Genomic DNA, 25,505 nt, shown 5'->3' with positions numbered 1-25,505 from the left:
TGTAAATCTAAGTCATTGTTGAATTTGAAAAATTATTGAAGTTATGACGAAGTTATTTTATAAAAAGCAACATAAAACGCTTTTTTGTATGCGTGTCCTAGCTGCCTTCCGGGGGGGACTATGGTTGCGAGCTGACTTTCGGCCCTGCCCCTCGGACCCTTAGCAGAATAAAGAGGAGAAGAAACAAGGGAAATTGTGTGAATTTTAATTCACTTTTTGGAACTAATTTGACCAAATTTCTATCTTTCTGGGGGCAAAAAGTTGAAATTTTCCTATTTTTCCAATTCTTAGTGGGACTGAAGTTTGATTTTCTGATTTTTCAAACTGCCATGTTTCAAAAAAGGCACCCTTAAGGCCGGCACATACCCATACCCATACCCTTCTCTTGCCTAAGTACCCCCCCCCCCCCCGGACTGCCTTTTTTCGACGAATCGCGTGTCATGTCTATTATTTCACTCCGCTTATCTTGACATCAAAGTTTTCCTTAACATCAAGAACTACGGCAAATATAACGCGAGCGAAGCGAGAAAAAAAATCTAATTGCAGAGCCGTCTCGGACGTCGCTGGTCGCCGGTATGGTGTAATTTGGGAATGACGCCCTTTCTGTTTTCTGATCATTTTTGCCACAAAAATCTTTTTCAAAATATGGTTAAAAGATACGTCACCCGGGAGGGATAGAGTCAAACTTTGAAGAGAATTCTTCCCTCTAATTTTGATTTCATCCTGTTTAAGCCACCTTCCCAACATGTCAAAGGACTTTAAATGCGTTCAGCAAACAGCTAAACCGGCGTGCGACGCCGGGTACCGGCTAGTCTATATTTAATAATATTATAAACGCATCATTCATTGATAAATAAAAAGCTTCCCCTTGGGAATCAACTTTGAGTCAAAAGGTTATTTTCCGTTTTTTTTTTTGAAAGAAGAAGAATAACAATTGAATAAGAACTGGGCAATGTCTTTAATGAATTTCAGTATTATTTATGTAGATTCTATTGAAATTTCACCGTTAAAATTATTCACCAAAGCCGCTTTCCTTTAGCACTTCTATGACGCATATCTTGTAAGTGAGAAAAGTCGTCTGCAACGACGTTTGGGACTGCTAGTATATACAAAGTGTGTATGGTATATAAAACGGTGTTGTTGTCAATAACCCACATACCCACAATACCTTGTGAAAGGTATCCATTTAGAACCTGGTAACAAGTAAAAACACCGAAGCATTCAATCAACCATTTAGATTTTTGATACCTTATGAACCCCATACTAACTTACCGCACAATACGCGACCAGCGATTCGCAAAATTTAGCAGTTGCAACGAATGCTTAAACGTGTATTATACACTGGGATCGTCACGGCATTAAAGCTGAAGAGAATCGTCAATTGTCGTTAAAATTTATAAATTTCCGGGCCTTTTTCTTTAGAAATTGAATTCGAGTCCCTATGGAAACTTTTCACTCCATTCACATACCTAATTGAGCTCGTAAAAGTTTCCCTGGCACTGATAAGACAGTGATGTACTAAAGTAAAACTAATTTGTTTGAATTATACAGATATTACATAACAGTTTTAATGTTATTAAAACCGATGTTATTCTTTGTTATATATAACAGACATTTTTATAAGTGTATCACAGTGGTGAAAGTAAAGAATTATACAACTTTAGAATGAATTTCTATATATTAAATTACACGAGAACGCCTGGTTTCTACAAGGTAAAAAAATCATTGAAAGGAATCAAGGCTCCAAAGTATGGAACAATTTTGCAATAAAGAACATAATCTCGGGAGTTGAAGAGGACGGGAACTATAAGGATATAAGGGAAATATTTGCCTCCAGGTCAGGGCTTGTAAAATTCGTTGCATAGTAGTCGAAATTCAAACCTTATTAAGAAATTGAAAAGAAATGACCTTTACAACTTTAGGTTAGCGTGCCGGAAGAAAACTTTTTCATCCGAGTCTACATTGACTGCCAGAGAAAAGCAAAGTAATAAATCCACTTAGTTCAGCCCTTAATCTATCCACGTTTAGTAAACTTTTTTTGAAGAGGATAATATTTAGTTAGGCACGGGACCATAAAATTCGCAAAAATTGCAAAAACGAACTACATCGCGAAAAAAGACAACGCAAAAACTGGTTTTGTGCCGTGCATTAATTTTTGCCCGCGCGACCGCCGATGCATCTGTTGTTTTAATACTCGCGCATGCTCTAAAACAATCACGTAGAGTGTTATCAAATAGAAACCATCAGACAACCTTAAATAATAAAACATCTGCGCTTAGGGAGCTATAAAAGTTTAACAATAGAAAACAATAAAGGGAACAATAGACAGCAATAAAAATATTGAAAAGACAGAGAATTAAATGGAACTTTGACCTGAGAAATTTATGAAGATATAAATAGTAGGAAATCTCTCTACAAGGAAAGATAAAAATGTGAAAGAGTGAGGTCGCTGAGGAAGGAATATATATATGTTATGTAGGATTAAACTAATTCTTGGTTAGAATTTTGCTTCGAGAAGTTTTGATAATATTAATTTAAGCATTATTAGAAGGATTCTGGAACAATCATGAGAAGCTCATTCTTATCCGATGAATTCCAGCAAGATCCATTTTTCAGACCATCTGCACCAACCAACAGAGTTAAGCAACAAGAACAGACGAACTCTACCGAAGAAAGTGAAACAACGTGCAATATTTTCGACGTTCCATTAATCACAGTCAATAAAATGGTATTCCGTTCCAAACTTGAGAAAGGGGCGTATAAACCATTAGATTTCTTATCATACGCCAATTTGTTGAAACAACTGAGACAGAGTCGCACGATGGGTTTAACTCCAACGCAAACGAGGAAAAGAACAATCAGCGAAAATCAAAATCAGGTAAGTTTTAATGATTTGATAAGCTTAAGAAAAAGTACGAGTGAAACTAGCCAATGCAAGCATTCAAAAGGCTGCAAAGTCGAATAGACTTGGGCTAGACTGAAATTGACTTTTTGAAGATCAAAAACCTTTGTATGCTGTATGCCCTAATGATCCAGAAACCAACAGAACCAACTAAGAAATTGTACTGAGAAAAAATGGGCCTAGCTGAAAAAATATTTAGGGTTTTTAAAAACATCTTTCTTCTTCAATTTTAGAAATCTCCGAGTCAACATTTCATGAAGAAATTACAAGAACGAAAACGATCAACAACGCAAGTTGAAGAGACAGTGCCGCCGCATCCACACCCTTTCAACCGGAACCGAAGAAATACGGAACAATTCAATGCTAAAACACTGACCGCGCGGTCCGTGCTGCTGGAGATGTCCGATGAAGTCGAGGAGAATTATGAGTTCGAATCTTCATGCGAAGATAGTGAAAAATATAACGAACTTGAACGAAAATTTGAGAATTTCATGAAATGGGTCAACCAGGCAAAACAAGATTATGTTGCTATGGAGACTGTAAATTCAATTGATGAATTTCAAATTTTATTTAAATTGTTGGAAAAATATACGTCACCGACTTTGTTACAAATTAAACCGAACAGTAATGGGACATGGACTGTAGTATGTCAACCACTAGAAGACTTTAAGAAAGATTTCATGGTGCTAAGGATTGGATTGAAATACTGTTTATGTTTAGAACCGTTTTAGGTCTTATTTCAATTTAACAATATTTCAAAATGAAAAAAAAATTATACAGGATACTTTTTGGCCTAAAAGAACCCAATTAGAACCTTCGGAAATAATATCTAAATGTGGACAAAGTCTTTTCCTATAAGGTTGAGTCCAACTGGGGCTAGCAATCTACGGTCTTGAATACTTTGTTACCGGTTTTTTGATTTAATTTTGAAAAGTTAAAATTTCTTGTATTTAAAATTTTTGCCATCTAATTTTTGTACATATATTGCTCTGAAAGTATTTAAGGTAAAGTTAATTTACCACACAACAGATATGTATATTCTCATGTAAAAAATTCTCTAAAAAATTTCAGATTAAAAAAATTGTTTCCAAAAATGAAAAAAAATAAAGTAGATGAACATGAAAGATATATCATTAATTCAAACAGATTGGTTTTAGTTCATTAAATTGTTCCCAACCGTCGAAAGATTTATAATATGACCGGTCCGAATTTTAGAAGAAAAAAAAAAACAGGTCAATCTTACAGATTTAAAGTTATATGATTTTTTCTTTCCTTTACTGTAACGTTATCTATCATTTTTGAGGTCATAGAGTTTCGTATTCGATGATACTTTCAAAACAACGAAACCTAATATGCTTATGTCTGTTTTTTCAATTACTTGTTAAACTTATTGATAAGTTGTATAACTTTAGTCTGGAATGTTGTCTGAACCACTCGTGGGGGGGGGGGGGGTGTTACTCAAGCCACCCTGCCGGCCATTGAGTTTAAATTCCCGAGGGGCTAGAGATGGATTCTCAACTTCTCTCAAGCAAGAAAGTGTGATACCTAAAGATCTGTCGCATTTAAGATGACGGATTGAATGTAGCTGTTTAGTGTTTCTTTGTTTTCGCGAGAAAAAAAAATTCAAAATCTCGTGCTGGATTTTACTTTTAATCTGGCCTTTTGTGTGAAAACCATTCAGGTCACCCGTTTTGGACGGGGAATATGTGGCTCATTTCCCATCCATTAATTCCAAACTAGCCCTTTTGGGGCATTAAAATCAATAGTGCCGACGTTTAAAGTGCTTTTTTTAGCCTCTGCCTCAGAGTCCGAGTATCTGACAGGTTTGCAAATCAACTAAATTATAGTAAAACTCACCTGAATTTTTGTAAATTCACCATTTTCAGGGTATGTTTTGGAAAATGTTTGATTCTGTACCTTATTAGCATGGTCCAGATGTCGTAAAATTTAGTTAGCCAAAGGTTCATGTTTCACAGGGTTCGTTTTTAGTCAACAATTTATCCCAAGTCTGATCGGTTGACATTCAAAGAAAGACCCTCCCCCTGTTTATTAGGTACCCGAGAGTACTTTTCAGAACCTAACATGTAACGCAAGCTGCCTCAAGGTAGGAAATTTAGGGCTAAGTTTTAATGGAATTTATGACCCCACACATTTTTGCTGAGAAGGACTATTTTGAAAACTCAGTTATTTTTCCATAAATTCTTTTCAAATTGACTAGTGGGTCCTAGATTGGCATTTTCAACCCCTCAAAATTCAAATTTTTTCTCCGTTACCCGACAATGGTGGACGACATCAACCCCCCCACACACTTCAGCATTCAAACTGGCGGCCCTGGTGTTTCAATCTGTTCTCAGACGAGGCAGTCTGTAGAAAAACCGTCAAGGAAATATCGGCATTATAATCTGGATACAATCAAGTTTTTGAAATACTGATGAAAATGTACTTTAGGCTACATCAATGCGTTGGATTTTAATGCCAAAAATCTTTTATGACCTCACTTTAAAGAACTTTATCGAAAAGAAAATACGAGTCACAGTGTTTTACGTTAAACGTTCAACGAATCGATGCCAAAAGTAATATCTACTGCGTCAAAGAACAGCGGGCGACACTTTGTTTTCGAAAGTAGCAAAGAACTCAAAGTTACGTGAATGCCAAGTAGAAAGCTTTGCTATACAACCATGACGTAATTTTAAGTTTTTGTTAAGTTATACAACTTACACAGACGAAAATAATGTAGTCTATAGATTAGATTAAAGGATATAGATTTCAATTTGGAAGATTGAATTTCTCTTCCGACCAAACCTTTCGAATCAATATGTCAATCATTTTGATCGATGACAGTTTTCGCTTTATTAAGTTGTTTTGCTTTTTACAAAACTTTTGAAAATGTTGATTTTTCACATGAAATCTGTCTGCTCGATTACAAGAATATATTTTCTTGACCTAGATAGCTTTTTTTGCGAATATGGTGTTGATTTTCTTCACCTAAATATTTTTTGGAAATTATTCTATCGGATCAAGTAAAAGGAAAACAGTAAACAAGGTGCTCCCAAAGGCCGAACACTTTTCAAAGATTTAGGAATCTACAGTTACAATTAATTACTGTTTTTTTTTTAGATGATGATATCAAAATTCGGCACTATTTACAAAATAAAATTTACAGATTTTGGATATAAAAATAAAAACAAAATGAAATTGCATATCTATTATCCACGTAGTTCTGTCGATAGTAGAACAGTGTACTTTTCGCAGCAAGCTCATACAATATTATGTTGCTAATGTTTTTTAGAATGGAAAAGCCGAAGAAAGGATACTATAATTACATTTATCCTAACAAACAATCATTTAAGTTTAGCCAGTGAAACTTCGAATGTCCATCCATGCGCGGTGACAAACTAAAAATTGAAAGCTCAAATCGGAAGTGTCAATTAAACGCTAGATGAACGTTTATTCAAGTTGGGATCGAGCAATGTACTTGTAATCCACAAAGCACGCTCGAGCTTGTCATAATGATGCCATAATGATGCTTAAGAGTGAGCAAGTCACTTAAACCTACGTCAGTATTTTCATATTTTCACGATTCAGAAGAAGTACTACTCTCTTTCGATTTCTGACCACGCCCAAATAACTTTTGTTTAACATCCGCACCTCGTTTCCCTAAAAAGAAAGTAGAAAAATATGTTACGATTATAAAACAAACTTTATTAGATACATCATCAACCATCTCTGCTAAATCGAACTTACTGAACCACCTTTTCACTCGATTTTACTAGTAGTAGAACCTTCTCTGATCTTACTCGAACAAATAAGTTCGTTTGGTCCAATCTTCAAATTAACATTTACAAGATGCAATGTTATTTTAAAAAGTATTCTAAAACATACCTGCAGATAAGGGCAATTTCTTTAGTAGATACATGATTGGTTCTTGTAATGTTGTTCGACTTTCGACGAACACTTCGAATAATTTCACTAACATATAAAATATATGATACTCCATATCAAACATAAATATATACAAAAACCTTTTCTAAAATTGGACACTTTATAATCGCATGCGGAAATTATTTAGCTGCTGATATTATATAGTAGACCTATTAGACTTATTTTAGATCAAGTGAAGTCTTTCAGATAAATAAATTTTGGGTAGTAGTCAATAGTCAAATCAAAAATTTAGATACGCTGATACTTAGTAGATGGCTTGAATACCAATAGACGATATCGGATTTAGATAAATGCAATGCATTCTGGTTTCTAGGGACTCTCAAAGGAATTATAATAGATCAATTATAATAGATTATAATTCCTTTGAGAGTCCCTAGAAACCAGAATGCATTGCATTTATCTAAATCCGATATCGTCTATAGATTGCAGATTCACTGCATGAACAGTGTGCTCAAGCTCTTGGGTTACAATTCCCGATAAACAAAACGAATGATAAATAGCTTGCTACCTGTTCTTATGCTTTAACTAAGCAGAACACTTTATGAAGATACCAGCCAAGGTTCGGGATTCTTGGGTTCTGAATCAATATTTCAAGGTTTTTAGAACATGGATATTGTCGAGTCTGATATGGAGAATAGACTCCCGTAATTAATTATACTCCCGTAACATTATATCTAGTCAGTGAAATTTTCTTAATTCTTGTGCAAGCTATCAATAATGAAAGGATGAATTAAAATTTGTCATGATAACGAATAAAATACAGAAAGTGATTTCTTATCATGATATGCATCTCTAATTCTCTACAATGACACTTTCATAAAATTGATTGTTTGTAAGTGACGTGTTGGGTAATAAGAAATATGATATTTGTCACTGCCGGGCAGTGCTTATTATGGAATTGGAGTTGCTTAGAGATATACAGGGTGTCCCAGAAAAAAGCGATCGTTAATGTCTTTTCATACTTTGTTTGAAAGAGACATTGAAATGTTTTATTACACAATTGATAATTTGATCATGTTTATAAGTTTATTGCGTTTCTGTTTCATTGTAACTAGAAAAACTAGACATACAGACACAAAAGTCTTACTACTTGTAGTCGTTCTGAAACAGGCTTTTTTCCGGGACACCCTGTATAATTCCGGAGCTCATAAAACAAAACTAGTCAAACCTTTTTCATGGTCAGCCCACTTCATGACTTCGTTATGTTGACATTCCCGCGTTTCTGACATATCCACTTTCGTACCCAAAACAACTATTGGAACCTGGGGATGACAAGCAAAAAAATTTATTATTCAATACAAATTCAAACTTAAATTTATAATAAAGACACTTGGTGTACAGTATTGAAATGTTTTTTAACTCAAAACATTGAACGTTTAACCTACATAAATATACTTTTGAGATAAAGACTTGGGAATATTCAAGCCTGAAATGATCAGATCATGATAAAAACACCCCTTCTCACAGACCCACTGGGAGCCGTTCACACTGGAAAAATTGGCCAAAATACCGCCCCCAGTGGAAAACTTTACTCAAATTTTTGTTCCCACTAAAAAGAATCAAATAAACCAATCCTCAATGCAAAATACCATGCTTTTTCCCATTCCCACTGAATTTTTTGACTTGAAGATAATGGAATGTAGAGGCCCAGCCAAAAAAAACATGGAAATTTCAATCCCCATAGAGTTTTAGTCTGCTATTTTTATCCCTACTAGCTGAAAAAAATCCTAGCGGTTCTGTGAGAAGGGGGTGTTAAAAAACGTGTATCAGATGATACGTGTATCAGATGATAGTATCGTCTAAAGTATAGACATAAAGTTTTTTTTTTTGGCTGAGAGATATAAAAAATAGACTACTAGACTTACATCTTTCCCTCTACATATTACGATTTCTTTTCTCAATTTTTCCACAACACTAAAACTTGTTTTGGACGTCACACTGAATACCAAAATAAATGCCTGGAAATGAAAATAAAGTTAATACAAGGAGAGTTTTCGAATATAGGATACATTTATAATAGATGAATATTAAAAATAATTGAGAGGATTTTTAATCTCATGTTAACATTTTAAAGAAGGCCCTAGATATGAATTAAAATATAAATTGAAAAAGGATCACCATCACAGAAAATTGGTGTAAAAATTACAATTGAAAAGAATGCTTACATCAGCAATTTGAATATGATGAGATGGAGAGATGAAGTTAGGATCAGGATCCTGTAAAGCAAAAAGATCAACATTTTAACAAAAAAGCCAACTTCATGTATAAAACCTCGCTGTATTAAATAAAAAATATTCCTTTGGCTAAATCTACAATATGTGACTTAAATTGTGGCCAATTCTTAGAAAATCCCTTCCCCCTAATATTAGTGTTGATGTGAGGATTTTGTACGTCTGGTGGCAGCCTTCCATGTGTCAACATTGATATAAGGAGGGAAAGGAATTTCTGCCAGAATATTTAGTCAAAGATTGTAGTATCCCTGATATATCCCCTACACAAAATTATTGCAGTAGAGATACCTGGCCTTGTAAGTCATATATTCGAATTCTTTCTTTTTGACCACGATCCGCATCTACCCATGCATCATAACTATCAGCTATTGTTGGATACATCATCTATGAAGTAAATGTTATGGGAAACTTATTATTTAAAAAAACGTCTGTGAAAAAGAACCTCTCCAATTCCAAACCATACAATGACACACAAGAATGAATAACAATTTATCTTATTACCTTATTGTAGTAAAAAGATTATTTTTAAAATATCATTCGACAAAGCTAAATGGAAAGAAGTGCATTTTAGGTTTTCAAATTTCAGGATTGACAAGATATCAACAATACTATTTTGTCTTTCTTTCAATTGCATGAAGTTGAAAAAAGAAATACAAAATTGAATGTTTACCTTATTAATAGAATAGTTCCCATAAACAATTTGTTGAATAATGGATGTTTTACCCACAGATTTTGCTCCAAAAACTGCTATCTTTGAGATTTTAGGCATTTTAATGAGTTTGAGTCTGAAATTATAATCATAACATAACTTTTGAATAGACACTTTTTGATTTCTTGCATTCTAAGAATTTTCTTAGAAATCTTCTTCATTACATGGCATGATTATGCCATGGAAAATGAAAAAAAAATAGTTTTGCTGAAAATGCTCAAAACAGTCAAAAATGGACCTATAAAACTTCTATTAAAAATCGAAAAAGGAAATTACTACCTTTTACTTCATAAAAGTGTTCTATTTGAAATAGTAAAGAAAAAATTCCTGAAAATACCTGTAAGGTCAAAATGCTTTCAAACAACTTCTCAAGCAAGTTCATTATTTCTAATTGTTAACCGGTTACTTTTTCGAAGCGGGCTACATGACTTTTTGCGCAATGCAATTGGTTCTTTTCGCATGACGACGGGCCTACATTGTCCAGAGTTGCCCGTCGTTAGGAAAATTCATTGTGACGTCACTTTTTCAAAGGAAAATGAACAATGCGTTGACATCATTTCTCTCATTTTTATTTCTGACATCAGAAATTATAGCAATTTTTTATCTCTTTTCGCTTGTTTTTCTGCTTTATTTCGCTATTTTTCCTAGATAAAGCGCTCAAAATCAATCGAAGCTGAAGGAAACGGTTAACAAATACAATAATGACCGGTTTTTTTCGGGCTGTACTGAAAATATTGCCCTCGGTCAACGCAACAACCTCGCAAGCTCGGTCGTTACTTGACCTCGGGCAATATTTCTCAGTACAGCCCTCACTAACCGGTCATTATTGTATTAATCATGCCCCCAACACCTTTCTTGCAGACCATGCCATACTTTTTTTAAAGTTACTATTTTTAAAGCCATAAAGACTATTATTCTCCCCAATAATTAGATAACGTTAAAAGTTGTTTTGAGGGTGTAAAAAATGAAAAATTTTCTTCGTCAACATTTTTTTCAAAATATTGGACCCAATAATGGCCACGATATTGTACTTTGTGACAGAATACCAGACAGTACCGATTTTATCGTTGATCAAATACTCACTCGACTCCAAATTATGGCATTTTCTTTAAACATTTTCAATTTCTTTCAATCTTATTGAATACCCTGTTAGACATAAGATTTTCGAAATTTTTATCGTTATTTGGCTGATAAATTTCAAACCCCCTCCCCAGCCCCCTTACTCTTATCAGCCAAAATTTTTCAAAACAAGTCTTACAGTATAGACTTAAACTCGTATATCAAGATTACGGGATTTTGAGTACGAGTCGATTTTACTTTCGTTTTGAGTGGTTTCATTTTTTATTTCAAGCCAACATCTTAGCAATGGGGTGCTTGCCCATAGTTACAGGGGTTTGTACAAAAAACTAAACATAGAAAATTTTCCAAATCCCCCATTTCAATTAAAGAAATAAAATTTGAAACTTTTTTTTCCGATTTTTGCATCAATTCTTCAAAATGAAAATTATATTTGAGATTAAGTTTTCTTTCATTCAATGATTTTTTACGGCGCTTTGTTGACAATCTACCTCTTGCATCAAATTTCTGCTTTCTTCAGAGAATTGAAGATGAGAAAAAACTAAAGTCACAGATCACGGATAAAAACAAATATATGAAAGTTGGGATTTTACAGCCTTCTGTCGTGCAAGGCACCTATCGATTTTATCTGTGAACGAATACTCACTCAACTCCAGATTATGGCATTTTCTTCGATCATTTTTGATTTGTTCAATCATTTCGATTACTTTTCGATTACCTTCGATCACATTGAAAACCTTTGATTGTATTGTGAGTACTTTCCAGCCTTCGCTTTTATCAAATATATTTCCAGTAGCAGCGCGTCAAAATAATCTGAAACCAAGTTTACTTCGGCCAATTAAAACATGCGATTCACGCGCGAAGCTACTTTCCTTTTCTCCAACCAATCAAAATGTGCGATATGAGTTACTTTAGGAAACCCAGGCCCAAAGCACACAAAATGGCAGGGGAAATAAAATGGCAGGGGAAATAAAATGGCTGGGAAATAAGGGGGTCAATTTTTATGACGGGGCTTCTTTTTGTGATTTGGTTTAGGTCAGTTTTTTTGGTTTTTCTTAAAGATATATCATAGTAATTGGTTATCGAATTTGTCAAAGTTATGGAAAGTAATCAATAACAATCAAAGTACTCGAACGGTTATCAAGTCTTCGAAGGGTTGTTAAGAAAGTGATCGAATACTCACAATTTTTTTGAGATTTTGGTACTTGACATTCAATCGTTAATCGATAAGTGGTTGTTTGATTACTTCGATCATTATCGATTGCTTCGATAATCGAATTTATCGATTAGTACTGTCTGGACAATTTCTTCGAAATTTCAACTATGTATGTTTTCGAATATAATGTGACAAATTCAATTTCATTAATGGGTGAACCATCATCCTCAAAGACTGTAAGTATGTTATCAAAAACATCTGCATATTCTTTTAACCATGTTTTTTAAAACGTGTTAAAAATCACTTGCTCCGGAAGCGCCGGAAGAGCTCCGGAACTTTCCGGAGAGAAAAATAGTGTTTTTTTAGCTGCTCGGGAAAGCTCCGGAAGTTTCCGGAGCGCCAGGAGGGTCAAAAAAACGTTTAAACATGGTTACAAAAAAATATTTGTCTCCAGGTGATGGACACTTTGGTCAAATAAAAATGCTTACAGTCTTTGAGGATGATGATTCAGCCATTGATGAAATCAAATTTGTCACATTAGCTATATTTGAAAGCATCACTGGTCGAAATATCGAAACTACCATGAATCGGCTGATTTTTTTAAATTATGCACGTGCGCAGTTAGCGGAAGTGCAACTGGAACGTTCCAGGGCTGCGGTGCAGACCAATTGCCGAAAATCTTCCGGAGCGCCGGGAGGGTCCTGAGATCCATACTCTCTATTCAAACTTACACCACATAAGCAAAAATTCCATCAGAATATGGAATATGAATATTACAGACTCAAAACAAAGCTCTTTCATGTGATTTTTAATGTCTATCATGTTTGAAATAAGACAAAACACAAAATAAAAAAGATTTCCAGAGTATAAAAAAAAATTTTCAGGAACTCTAAACATAAATTTAATGATGCAGTTTAAAATGTTTTTGGTCAGTAAAATGTTTCCTCAAGTTAACTCATATCGCACGTTCTGATTGGTCGGAGAAAACGAAAGTGGTTTTCCTTTGTGAATCGTGCCCTTTTATCGGTTCTAGTTTCCAACATGCTTCTAATTCTAAATTCAAGATGGCGGCGTATGAGGGAACATGACTTTGTGAAAGTTTAAACAAGAAGGAAATATGACTAGATTTAAAGGTTAAAACTCTTTATTTTTCTGTTAGTTTGATAATCAAAAGATTCTACAATGTTTTGGGAGTCTAAATATCCAAAGGTTTTTTGTTTTCAATGGGAAAAAGTGGCAAAAAGGCAACTTTCTTTACACTTTCTTTACTCTCTCACCCGCACATGCCCGCAAATGTGCGGGAATGTGCGGGCGTTACCCAGGGTCGTGAAAAAAGTAAAACAGGTATAGTAGGGATCTATGTTAAAAATGGATTTTTGGAATCATAAACTGATTACCCCTTCAAAATGTGCCAAAACATGTATAATTTCATAAAAAGTAGAACAAATTCGGTAGAAACTTTTTTTGACTTCCCTACCGGGCCTTTATGGCCACGCCCACCGCGGAATCTCACTGCTAGGTGGCCTAAAAAAAGAATTCTCAAAAACCTATCAAGTTACCCCTCATTTGAAAGGTAATTTAATGTAGATTAAGAAAAACGTCATGACTATGCAGCAAAAATAAAGTGATAAGGTTGTAGAGTACATTATATTGCTCTTGAAAGAGGCTTTTTTAGTGTAACCGTGTAATGTCTTAAAAATTCATACTTTCGTAATTAATTCATGCTTTCTTACATTTTTTGGAAGACCTACATGAAATAAACATAAGTGCTTATTTTCTACTGACATTATACATTTTGAATCTACAGGATCATTATAAAAATTTAAAAACTAAGTAAGGATAAAGGAGTTATTTTGACAAATAAGAAATTTCATCTGATTTCATTGCTCTAATCAAGAACAGTCGAAGTTAGAAAGTCCGTCAACCTCTCAAACCTTAATACTGAAAACATGTTGTTTAGCATAAAAGGATTTCATCCAAAAGATATTTTACAAGAGTTTGAAGGGTACTTCCTTTGCTATCAGATTTTAAATCTAATAAATTGAAATTGAAATATTTTTGACAACATTTTATCCTCGCAGTTCCAAGATATTGGACTTTGATTTTAGTCGCAATTACTTGGTCGACAGATGTCTTATTTATTTCAGCTTTTTCAGGGAATGTCCAGTTGTATCTACTTTTATCAGTTTGTGTCATGTATGAAACTGTTAATGGTTGAACTTTAAATTCTACTACTCCTAAATGCCATTTTGTCATTACCCTCGTGCTCTAAAAGGTGATATCACAAGTTTTGTCTTTTTGTACATCCCCTTGACCTTGTCTTCTCCTTGAATTGAGTTCCAGTTTTAGTGATTTACTATCATCCCTCTTACCCACAGTTCCATGCATAACATTTCTAAGATCTCCAATAGTTATCTAAGGGCAACAACGCGTAGTTAAGAGCTCAAGTTTTCAACATACTCTTTCGTGGAGAGGTTGCGATAATTTTTTCAAACTAAAGACTGCAGCTGTTCGCTTGAGAGACAAGACATGCATGTAATTTTAGCATATTATACATCCTTTTGATCTTAAGTTTATCATCCAAGTTTGTTTTTACATACTTCTTAATTTCTTCTTCTGCGGTAAATGGGCCTGGGATACTTTCCTTTTTTTAAAGTCTCCAATAATGAGTACTTTTTTGACTCTTTACTCAAACTTGCCTTTTCTTTTTCAGTAAAGGCTTCAGTTTCCTGCTGTTTGACTTTATCAGCCTATTCAAGTTTAATTACCTTGACTTCTTTGGAGGGTTTTAAATTTTTTTAAAAGTTATTTGGATTTGCTTGCTCAAGAATGTCATCTTTTTATTGAGTACCATTTTCTTCCTACATATACTTACTGAGCTCTTGTAAAAATACTGCTATCCTATGACAAAAAGTCTGATTTACTCAACTCTGTATGATTGTTTTGAAAGTATTGATCAAAGATTAATGATTTTGATAGGTAAATGATTGTAAGAGCTTAAATATACTCAACATGTGTTTTCAGAGGGAAAATCACAAAATCATCATTTTTTAGCAGGCATAACTTTTTATAACCTCGTTTTTAGCCACTACTTGTGACCTTTTTTGGAATCTGCATGAAATTCTCTTTCCAATGAGGGGTTACATGACTATTTTTTGACAAAGAAAAAAATCACTCCTAGGGCGGCCCCTTTGAGCCGTCGGTGGACCCTAAAAGCCCAGGTAGGGAAACCAAAAATGGTTCCTACCCTAAAAATTGATGTTTTTTCAAGTTCTTATAACCTATGGCACATTTTAAGAGGGTAATCAGCATGATCTGTTCCTAACATAAATCCCTAGGTATAGCTTTTTCTAACCAAGGATCTGAAGGATTCGAGCCACACTGTTTGGTTTGAATTGCGTTCCAAAAAAGCTGTTGATAAGGTTAGCCAATCAGATTTGCGCACTTCCAATCAAAACAATAATATCACATGCAGTACAGTCAAGTATCAATATTTGAGGTATTACGAAAATCGCTACTTTTTGCCGTAATCGCTTTCGTTTTTAACATAAGGTCTTAGCAACGGGTACCTCGTGCATAGTTACGGGGCATTGAGAAAAAATCCTGACATAGAATTTCAAAAAGATTCACGCTATCATATTCTACATTACAAAATACACCTAAATATTCGTTCGCTTCGCTATTTTACAGAAATTTTAACCAAAACAAACGGCCCGATGTTTGCGTCTCGAGTTCCTTTTGTTCAGACGGTCTGCACGGCCCTTGAATTTTGCCGACGGTCGATCTTTTTTTTGTGAAATGCGGCTTTTCTGTTGATTTTGATTATGGAGATAATTAATTCCGGCAACTTTCTGAGTTTAAGTATCCCCGGTGCACTCAACGCCGGAAGAAAAATAAGCGGGCGGTAGTTTAATCCCGGGATTGAAAAAACCTAGAGAAAACCTTTTCTGTACATATAATGTAGCTAAGGAATTTTAAAACACGGCATTTAAAGTGAAACAAGATGGCGGAGAAGTAGTGATTGGTGGTTTTTGTAATAGGGAGGTCGAACTCGCGCGTATTTTGGGCGCAAAAAAAAAGAAAAAAAGGAAAAAAGAGTCTTCGAGTAACTTTATTGACCCATAACTTACCCAATACTTTGAGTTTTGCATCCAAACTCTTTTCCAAATGGTAGAGAATTTATCAGAGATGAGAATAAAAAAAAATCACTTCGATATCTTTTTTCTATCGAAAGTTACATTCATTTCCCCATCACGTGTCGCCATCTTGAGAAAGGCGGTCATCGAAAAATTGTTCTATTCGCGGAGATGCGGAAAAAAATCTGGGAAAAGCAATTTGTTCTTTTAAAGTATAGCTTTTTTCTCAATTGCTCTGACGACCATCGAAAAATAGTTTTGCTCACGTTACCACCCGCACTGGCGTGATTAAAAAAAACCCGGGAATGTTTTTGACCGCCTGTCCGCCCGCATGCATTTTTAACACCCGTTGCGACGCGAACAGAGCATTTTTTCGATGACCGCCAAAGAAAATCTCACGGCACCAAAAAATTTTTTGATTGAGATGTAAACAAACGGCTGTCGCTATTGAAGCAATGGTCCGTTCGTTCTCATTTTTTTTTTACTGAACGCGGAAAGTTTTAAGCTTTCTTTTGAAGTCTGCTGATGCACGGTTCAGTTGGAAGGTGACAGAGAAAAGTCAAAGTAAAGAAGATTTTGAAGATTTTTTATACTTTTCTTTAACTTTTCACATTATCAGCAGGCATCAAAAGAATCCTTAAAGCTTAGGCTTTCTGTTGGTAACATTTGTTTTTCTTCAAATGAATTGCTTCAATAGCGATTGCTATTTAAAACATGATGGTTGAGAAGTTTTTAACCTCACGCCAGCCGACCGTGTGTGTGTGACGTCATCTTTGTAGTCTGCTTCTGCGCCCCATTTCGGAATATTTTGGTGCGCACGGCACTTTCGATTTGGCTTGGAAGAGGTTGGACGCATTTTGACCAAAACAGTGAATTCTTCACAATCTATTTTTCTTATATCTTTTGAAGTACTTTATCATTTCTCAAAGGTGACCCCTAATTTTTTTTCTCATGCTTAGGGCTATCAGATGAGTCTACTTTTGTTTCTTCTGATTAAGTTTGAAAATTTGACAGACTCCCCTATTTGTAATTAGACAGCATGACAAAGGTTTGTTATATTTTAGCATAACAAAGACAAACTCAGGAGGTAAGGTAAATTTCGTTTTGACTGCTTTTAACTGTTTTTCTAAAATAAAGAATATCTTCAGCAATTATTAGATAACTAGAGAGCAAAAACTTAAGGTGTGATAAGATTAAAGAATAACTCTAAAATCATATTCTTTGAACTTGCCTTGTCTAAATTCTCCAATTATCTTCAAAGGAAAAAGTAATTTTTTAAGAATTAGGGTGAAATCGAAAAATTGGGGGGGGGGGGGGGGTAAAAATTTTGAGATAAAAACGAACGTACAAAGGGGGGGGGGTACTTCAAAACGAATGCTGACGAACAAGGGGGGAGGGGGGTAGCGACTCCAGAAGTCATGCAACTTTCGTTGACGTCAAACCAAATGTTTCATTTTTCGGTGAACTTTGAACCCTTGGAACTTTTTTTCTATGTATGCTAAAGCGTTTTTACTAAATGAAAGCCCGTGATCTTAGCTTTCCAGCAGTATATAACACTGTGGACACGGGCTAGACGGCAAATTGGTAAAATGCCGAACGTTTTGCAACATTTTGAAAATTGTTTGCCGACGGGAGAAAAAAAATTTGCAACTATCGAAGAACAAATGTGTCTGGAAACGGAGGAAAATGTATTTGGAGGCTGAAACTTTGTATGTTTATCAGAAAAAGGGTGAGGAATTCAAAAATCACAATCGCTAATTCTAGTTCTTTCATTTTCATGTAGTTTCTTTAACTTTTTTGCTTCTTTAGCATGGGAATGTCCCAAAAAAAAGTTTTTATTTCTGCCGAAATGGATTTTCTTTTCATTTGGGGTTTCTCCTTTCAGAAAAACTTATTCTTTACTCATAAGTTTTTGTTCCTCCATTTCCAGAGGCCCCTTGAAAATGGGTCCTACTACCTTTTTTGACTCATTTCAACCTTTTCCAAGCAATTTTCTTCAAAAACAAAAATAAAACAATGCAATGTCTTCTTTTTTCAAAAAAAGATATATCTCTCGTTATTTTGATAAATATACTAAATATTTTACAAATATTTTTATATAATTGTATGACCTATTTTATTTAGCTTGCGCGTCCTTACGTTTCGGCGGGTTATTATTCTGTAATACCCCGCTCAATTTGTAATACCCCTGTGAAAAGTTTGTATTATCCCCCCGCAGTTAAGTTCCTTGCTATGCTCCGGGTGTGCCGCGCAAAGAAAAAGAAGACGTTGCAGTTGGGCAGCGAGACAATCGAATGTTTTGATTTTCAATTCGAATGTTGTTGGTGTTGAGTGTTGATATATGCAGATATATGAGCAGGAAATGAAAATGAGAGAAAGAACTTCGTTGAAAGTTCAAGGAAACTTTTTACAAAATTTATAGTTTTTGTTTTTACTTTAGTGGAGTTTACATAAGTTACGGATGCTATAACATCAGTTGTAAGGCTATGAACTGATTTTACTATTTTGTTTATTTCACTTGGTTCTCATTTTACATATATACAGCTTCTTGTTTGGTTTTCTCCAGGTAGGTACATTATGAAGGTGGAGTTTTAGTTTGTAGATCAAGAACTTCGAGGGGATATAAACTCGTTGCACGGTCGTCTCAAAAATGCGGAACTCTAGCATTGCAAACAAGCTAGAGGAGTAAAAAAACATAGAAAAACAATGTGACTCGTAAAACACTTCGTTCGTGCTATTTCAAAGTATTTCAAAATGAAACTCGGGGTATTAATCCCAAATTTCCCTCAAAGTCATATCATTACTAATACTAATAATATTTTAACACCATCATGCATCAAAGAATTCTCCCTCCAAATTTGAGGTCTCTAGCTACAGTGCTACACTAGAAAAAGAGATAGGCAAAATTTAAGAAGCATGACTGGAAAATTTCTTTTTTATTCTTTTTTGACACATTTTTCGAATTTTTCCAAGCTAAAATTTTTGACACTAAAATTTGAATATCTTTACAACCACTAATCCTCTGGAGGCCTATGACCCCTCATTTTCTTTCTTTTTCAAAGCTCTACAAGATAGGATAGATTTTGAAAAAAAAATTAAAACTTGAAAAATCTTCTGGAGTTGCTAAGGCCTAAGGTAGGGTGCGCACTCGTCGGGATTTTTTGCGTGGAAAAAGTCGAAAATCAAAATTAGAACATTCCATCCATCATAACTTATCCTTAACAACTCCAAACTTGTTCATTCTTTTTTTTTAAATACTCAGAATTTATCAGAGAAAACAAAGAAAAAAACCCCATCCCATTACCTACCTTCAATAAAAAGATATACCATTTATTAGACATCAAGGTGAAAAAATGGCGACTCGGAATTCGTGGCACCACCGTCTACCTTGACCACCATTTTTCTATCAGGGGGGATCGGGTTCAATAATCCGAAATGATAAGCCGTCGTCGAACATAGAGGTCGTCGTCGCCGCGCATAGAGGCCGTGGTCGGACATAGAGGTCGTCGCCGGACATAGAGGTCGTGGTCGGACATAGAAGTCGTCGTCGTTCATAGAGGTCTCAGCCCAATTTTTTTCGGTCTTTATTTTATAAGTTCTGGTCTGGAAATTTGACAACACAGTCTTCAAAATAACACCTTATCGTATTTGTGTATAGCAAAGTCACGGCAGAACGTCGTCTTCTTCGATAACATAGAGGTCTTGGCCGGACATAGAGGTCGTCGTCGAACATAGAGGTCTTGGCCGGACATAGAGGTCGTCGTCGAACATAGAGGTCTTGGCCGGACATAGAGGTCTTGGCCGGACATAGAGGTCTTGGCCGGACATAGAGGTCTTGGCCGGACATAGAGGTCTTGGCCGGACATAGAGGTCTTGGCCGGACATAGAAGTCGCCGTCGAACAACGGGATCATTAGCCTGGAGGTCACTTAGAGCTTTTTGATAGACTGGATGACGCAGATAAGTGGCCATTCTGATTTTTATTCTGCCCAGCCAGACTCTAAAGTCGTCTGGAAGATTTCAGATGTTTTGGAAATTAATCAATGATCAATGAATGGGGTGATGATTTTTTTTTCAATATAAGTCATTGTAGGCATTTCTGTTGGTTCTTCGCTTCGTTTTTAGCCAAGCAAGCTCGACGCTCGCTAATGCTTCTTACTCGATGTCTTGAAATTGCCATCGAGCGCGAAGTAAGAAGCAAGCGAGCGTCGAGCTTGCTTGGCTACTTCGTTTTCAACTCTAAAAAGTTTTTTTGTTATTTTGAAATTTTGGTCAAAATGGCGTTTGCGTCAATAGCTCCTAGTCTACAAATTTTTTAAAAAGCAATTCCATTTTTCGCTAAGGATTTTTCGAAATCCAGGAGGGCAAAAGATTTTCAAACTTAAAATAGTTGAAAAGCACAATTTTGAGTTTTTCGACAATTTTTCAATTTAAATGGACAGTAAAGGCATCTTTCGAATGTTTGCAAGGCTCTCTTCTAAAATTGTGCCCGAGTTTTTTTTATTGCTGAGGAAAAAAAGTTGCTAGTTTGGATTTGAGGCGTCAGGATTGCTAAGCAAATTGCTTAATTTTTTTGGGCCATTTTGAGGCCTGAGCCCTTAGCAAACCGGTTGCTTATAAAAAATGTGTACCGCAAGTATTTTTCTAGATCAATCCGCTGTTTTTCCTGGGCTTACCAATAAGTTGATTTACAAAATTTTAGTTCAGCCACCTATTTCCTATTTGTTGAAATAGGAAAGCACCCTGGAAATTCAGTTTAAATTTAAATTAAGCTTAAGGCAAAATATACCGAAAAACGGTTCTAGGTGATATTTAGTACTAAACGGATCAGTTTGTAAAATTTTCCGAAACTATTGTACCTTTTAATAAGTTTTAATTTTCAAAAGTAATTTTCAGTCCTGAGACGTAAAATCTAAGGCTAAGCAAATTAGGACCAGTTTGTAAAATACACATGCAAATGATGATGAATTGAACAAAAATTTGATGTCTAAAACAGTAAAACAATTTCTTCTTGTGACATAACAGTAACTAACATAAGAAAAGGTTTACACTTGCTAAAAATAAAGTTTAAACGTAAAAAACTTTGAAAGGTTGAGAACATCTAAAGGCTTTAACAAAACTTTTTGACGTTCTTAAATAAAGATACCTTAAGAGAAGAAATTTTGGCGAATGAATTTAGGTGCAATTTGGCGGAATTCATTTTGGCGATTTAATAAGATTTCTAAGTTTGGCGAAAATCAATTTCGGCGAGCTGCATATTATTGGTTCAATATTTTAGCTGAAAAATGATGAAATAGCGTACCGTACCGTAGAAAACGCACATCAAGTTTTCCTTGGCGCTCCCCTGGTTCATGTATATTCGCTTCGCAAAAACCACCCTGAGCAAGAACCAGACCCCGCCAGATAAACCGCCTTCGTTGATGCGAACCGCCCCGGCGAATTCTATGTTCGACGACGACCTCTATGTCCCTATGTCCGGCCAAGACCTCTATGTCCGGCCAAGACCTCTATGTCCGGCCAAGACCTCTATGTCCGGCCAAGACCTCTATGTTCGACGGCGACCTCTATGTCCGGCCAAGACCTCTATGTTATCGAAGAAGACGACGTTCTGCCGTGACTTTGCTATACACTAATACGATAAGGTGTTATTTTGAAGACTGTGTTGTCAAATTTCCAGACCAGAACTTATAAAATAAAGACCGAAAAAAATTGGGCTGAGACCTCTATGAACGACGACGACTTCTATGTCCGACCACGACCTCTATGTCCGGCGACGACCTCTATGTCCGACCACGGCCTCTATGCGCGGCGACGACGACCTCTATGTTCGACGACGGCTTATCATTTCGGATTATTGAACCCGATCCCCCCTGATATTTTTCAAATGGCTATCGCTAATGAGCTGGATTAGTTATAGACTAGACGGGTTTTTTTATAAAACGCGGGAAAGATAGTACTTTAGTTTGTCACGTGGTAGCCTATACTAGACGTCACCCGCGTTTTTTTTACGCAATTAACGTCTATTCCACTTTGCGACTTTTTCGAATGTTTTGAGCCCGGGTTTTCGGGCTCTAAACATTCGATTTTTTGACGTCACTTTTAACTATCGAAGCTCCTGCAGTAGCAAAATAATCGAATTTGCGTCAAAGCACTTGAAAGGCTTCTATTTTTCGAAAATCGTCAAAGTGGAACTCACTAAGAAACGAGATAAAAAATCCCGGTTTTTAGTGAGGTGCTCGCTAGTCACGTGGTAGCCTTTTTGATAATCTACGGGCCGTCTTTAAATCGAGAAAAAAGAAGAATTTTCCATTTTTCGGCACTTTCCTGAAATTTTTATCAGGGCTACCATATATGGTTGGAAAGCTAAAGGGTTTCAGCTTTTCATTGGTAAAATTTGTTTTTAGCTATCATTTCCAGCTCATTAGCGATAGGCTAAAGTTTAACAGTCATCGGGCCGATTTTCAGACCGCGCCAGCAAAACTCCTCACGCCCCGCCACACGGAAGACTAGATTTCATCCGCCATTTTTGGCGCGATTTTGGTGCTTCCGAAAATTATTTCTTGCTGGCGTGGTGTAAGGAGGCGATTCTTTGAAAAGGTGTTTTTTTGTGGTTTGAAAATGGAATAACTTTGGAACCGTAAGTCCAGATGACTTCGGCCACTGCCTGATGACTTCGGCCGACTTTGAAGGGCTGTAACTTTTTATAGAATGAATGAATCACGTTCATTTTTTCTACACATTTGGCCACAACGAAGGTCTTTCGAACGGTGCAAGAGAAAAAACAAGACTATTTATTCCTATCGAGAATGGGGCAAAAAACGGAAATTTTCGACCGTCTTTTTTGAAACCGTGATTATAAAATATTGCGGAAAGATATGTGTAAAAATTTTGCACAGCAGTGCTGCACATAGACTAATTGTAAAGAATACAAAATCTTTTTGAAAAAAAATGAATCTTTGAGGAGCTATAACCCCTTAAAGTTGACCCTATTTTTTTGCTTATTTTGGATAATAAGCCTATGTTGACAACTTGAAATATTCATGTCAATCGATTAAGTTGTTAAACTGTTGCACGATCTAATTAGAATGACGTCACATTTTGCAGATTTCCTGCGAGAGTTACTTTATGAAGTTCATTGACATGCAAATGAGTTCAAGGATATTTTTAAGGGCCTCTTTATATCACGATCGATAAAAGTGAGCGGGATAAAAGTTTAAAAGCTTGCTCTTTCATGTTCTTTCAGAAGCATTAATTCAAGATGTATATTAAAGGCAACGTAAAAATGGGAAGGAAAGATACGAGAATTTCCCGAAGAAATATCATTTTATCAGATACGCATATCCCTGTCTCATGCAAATGGCATTTTAGCTCTCCCCGCCTCTCGCGCCTCTCTGGTTCCGACGAAGGAAATACCATATTACATCCCTGTCTCGCAACGAAGAGAATACACATTACACCCCTTTCTCGCTACGAAGGGAATACACATTACACCCCTTTCTCGCAACGAAGGAAATACACATTACACCCCTTTCTCGCTACGAAGGGAATACACATTACACCCCTTTTTCTCGCAACGAAGGAAATACACATTACACCCCTTTCTCGCAACGAAGGAAATACACATTACACCCCTTTCTCACAACGAAGGAAATACGTTACATCTCTGTCTCGTGCAAGTGAGAATATTTACTTCTTTTCACTTTTTGTCTTATAATGACGCAACTTAGAATGCCGTTATTATTACCCTAAGTCGGTTAATTTTTGCATGTACTGATTTTTCGCGAATTGAGAATCTAAAAAATTAGCTGCGAAGCAGCCTCTTTTTTACCAAATTTCACCAATTTCTTTAGTTTTAACGGATTTTCAATTTAGCAAGAACTAAGTTTCGCGAAAAGGGCAAAAATTCATGAAAATCATCAATTTACCGTTTTTAATTACTCCACGGAGCTTAATCCACCTATAAGGCGGCGATTTAATAAGTCAATGAATCTCTCCCGTTTAGGGATTGTAAAGATCTTCTAGCGCCACACGATGGCCATTTAAAAATGTTAGAAAAGGTTTTGAAACGCTGTTGTGTGTCAACTGTTTCATCTTTGATCGGTATTAAATGTGGTTTTGCCGGTTGAAGATTAAAATAATTTGAATATATTTCTTTTCTTTCAAGATATTCCAAATCGACACGTCGAATAATGGTACAGTTATCAAGCATCCTGGATTGATAAGTCAACGCATCGTCATATTGCACGGCATTCAATTGGGAAAAAGGTAATTTCGTTCTCGAATGTTTTCACCTGGTTTTATCCTTTATACCATTTTAATATGTATCTTTCTTCTAGTAAAATAATAATTTAATTTCCAGGATTTTGACATTAACATTTGCGTTCTAGGTAGTATTGACTTCCCTTCGTCACAGTATCAATGACGCGTAGCGGTATATAATGACATAAAAAGGAGAGGGATACCGTGAAAGTGCAGAATAGTGTACAAGTAAGTACTCTCGGGTACCTAGTAGCTAGGTGGGGGGCCGCTAATTAATTTGTCGAAAATTTTCCACCCAGGACAATTTTATTACAATCCCCCGCTTATTGAGTTTTGAGATAACGTTAACTGTAAATTTTTCTACATGTCTAATAAATATTCGATTGGCTTGGTTGTGCTTTCTATCTAAAGAGCTCGATAACGTAACGAAGCCTTGAATATACCTATTTTTATTCATTCGTTGTCTTTTATAGGAGATCGTTCTCAGGTAGACAAGACCCTTAATTGTCAACTTGACTAAAACACGGCAGGAAAATCATTTATTCACCATCGAAGCGCTAAGAATTAGTATGCACCCGACTGTATCCACGGAGATTATACCTATATGAAAATATTTTTTATTACACCCCTATATCAGTGACCCGGTCAGCTGCTCCACTCGATGGATGACCCGGTGAAAGAAATTACATAGAACCCAAATCAAAGATCTTATTTATGGTCTTACCCCGGTCAACAATCGTTAATTTTTTTTAAGAATTCTTGGAATATTACTTGAAAGTCAATTTTTCCCTACCCGACGAAGTTAAAAGTTATCACTTAGTGAGTTTTGGAGATCCCATAGTCAGACCCGGTGGGTTTCAAAACTTCACTGGGTCACTGAGAAAGGGGTGTTCTATTATATATGAAATATAAAAAAATGTACGTCTATGTGTGTCAGTAAATGTCCGGGACAGTGTATATCATCTGTTTATGTCCACATTTACCAGCGGCTTTACAATAACCAAACAGAATATCATCAAATTTTACACTTGCATTTGATTCCCAGTTTAGTGAAATCGGAGAGGTCATGTCGCAGTTATTGGTGAAATTTACCC

The 25,505-nt window shown here is 35.7% G+C and overlaps 2 protein-coding genes and 1 long non-coding RNA gene across 4 annotated transcripts; 2 read left to right on the top strand and 1 right to left on the bottom strand.

The window, feature by feature from the left end:
- Positions 1-2,404: 2,404 nt before the first annotated feature.
- On the top strand, positions 2,405-4,045 carry LOC136822165 (uncharacterized). Its single transcript, XM_067078406.1, has 2 exons — positions 2,405-2,878; positions 3,136-4,045. Exons 1-2 carry the CDS (start codon positions 2,567-2,569, stop codon positions 3,631-3,633), a joined length of 810 nt encoding a protein of 269 aa, XP_066934507.1. The 5' UTR covers positions 2,405-2,566; the 3' UTR covers positions 3,634-4,045.
- A 1,941-nt stretch (positions 4,046-5,986) lies between these two features.
- LOC136822168 (NF-kappa-B inhibitor-interacting Ras-like protein 2) lies at positions 5,987-9,860 on the bottom strand. The gene is made up of 7 exons (XM_067078409.1): positions 9,746-9,860; positions 9,364-9,459; positions 9,010-9,060; positions 8,710-8,802; positions 8,013-8,106; positions 6,785-6,871; positions 5,987-6,559 (listed from the first exon to the last, which is right to left on the bottom strand). Exons 1-7 carry the CDS (start codon positions 9,842-9,844, stop codon positions 6,477-6,479), a joined length of 603 nt encoding a protein of 200 aa, XP_066934510.1. The 5' UTR covers positions 9,845-9,860; the 3' UTR covers positions 5,987-6,476.
- A 3,183-nt stretch (positions 9,861-13,043) lies between these two features.
- On the top strand, positions 13,044-25,237 carry LOC136822144 (uncharacterized). Of its 2 annotated transcripts, none has more exons than XR_010848864.1 (4): positions 13,044-13,150; positions 24,317-24,417; positions 24,540-24,639; positions 24,885-25,237. It is a non-coding gene; the product is annotated as an uncharacterized lncRNA (long non-coding RNA). The 2 variants fall into 2 exon arrangements; XR_010848865.1 differs by lacking the exon at positions 13,044-13,150 and adding an exon at positions 23,717-23,828.
- The last annotated feature ends 268 nt before the right edge of the window (positions 25,238-25,505 follow it).

This window comes from Clytia hemisphaerica, unplaced genomic scaffold, assembly GCF_902728285.1.
Source record: "Clytia hemisphaerica strain Z4C2 unplaced genomic scaffold, Clytia hemisphaerica genome assembly, whole genome shotgun sequence".
Classification (NCBI taxonomy): Eukaryota; Metazoa; Cnidaria; class Hydrozoa; order Leptothecata; family Clytiidae; genus Clytia; species Clytia hemisphaerica.
This window is presented reverse-complemented; position numbering and strand designations above follow the sequence as displayed.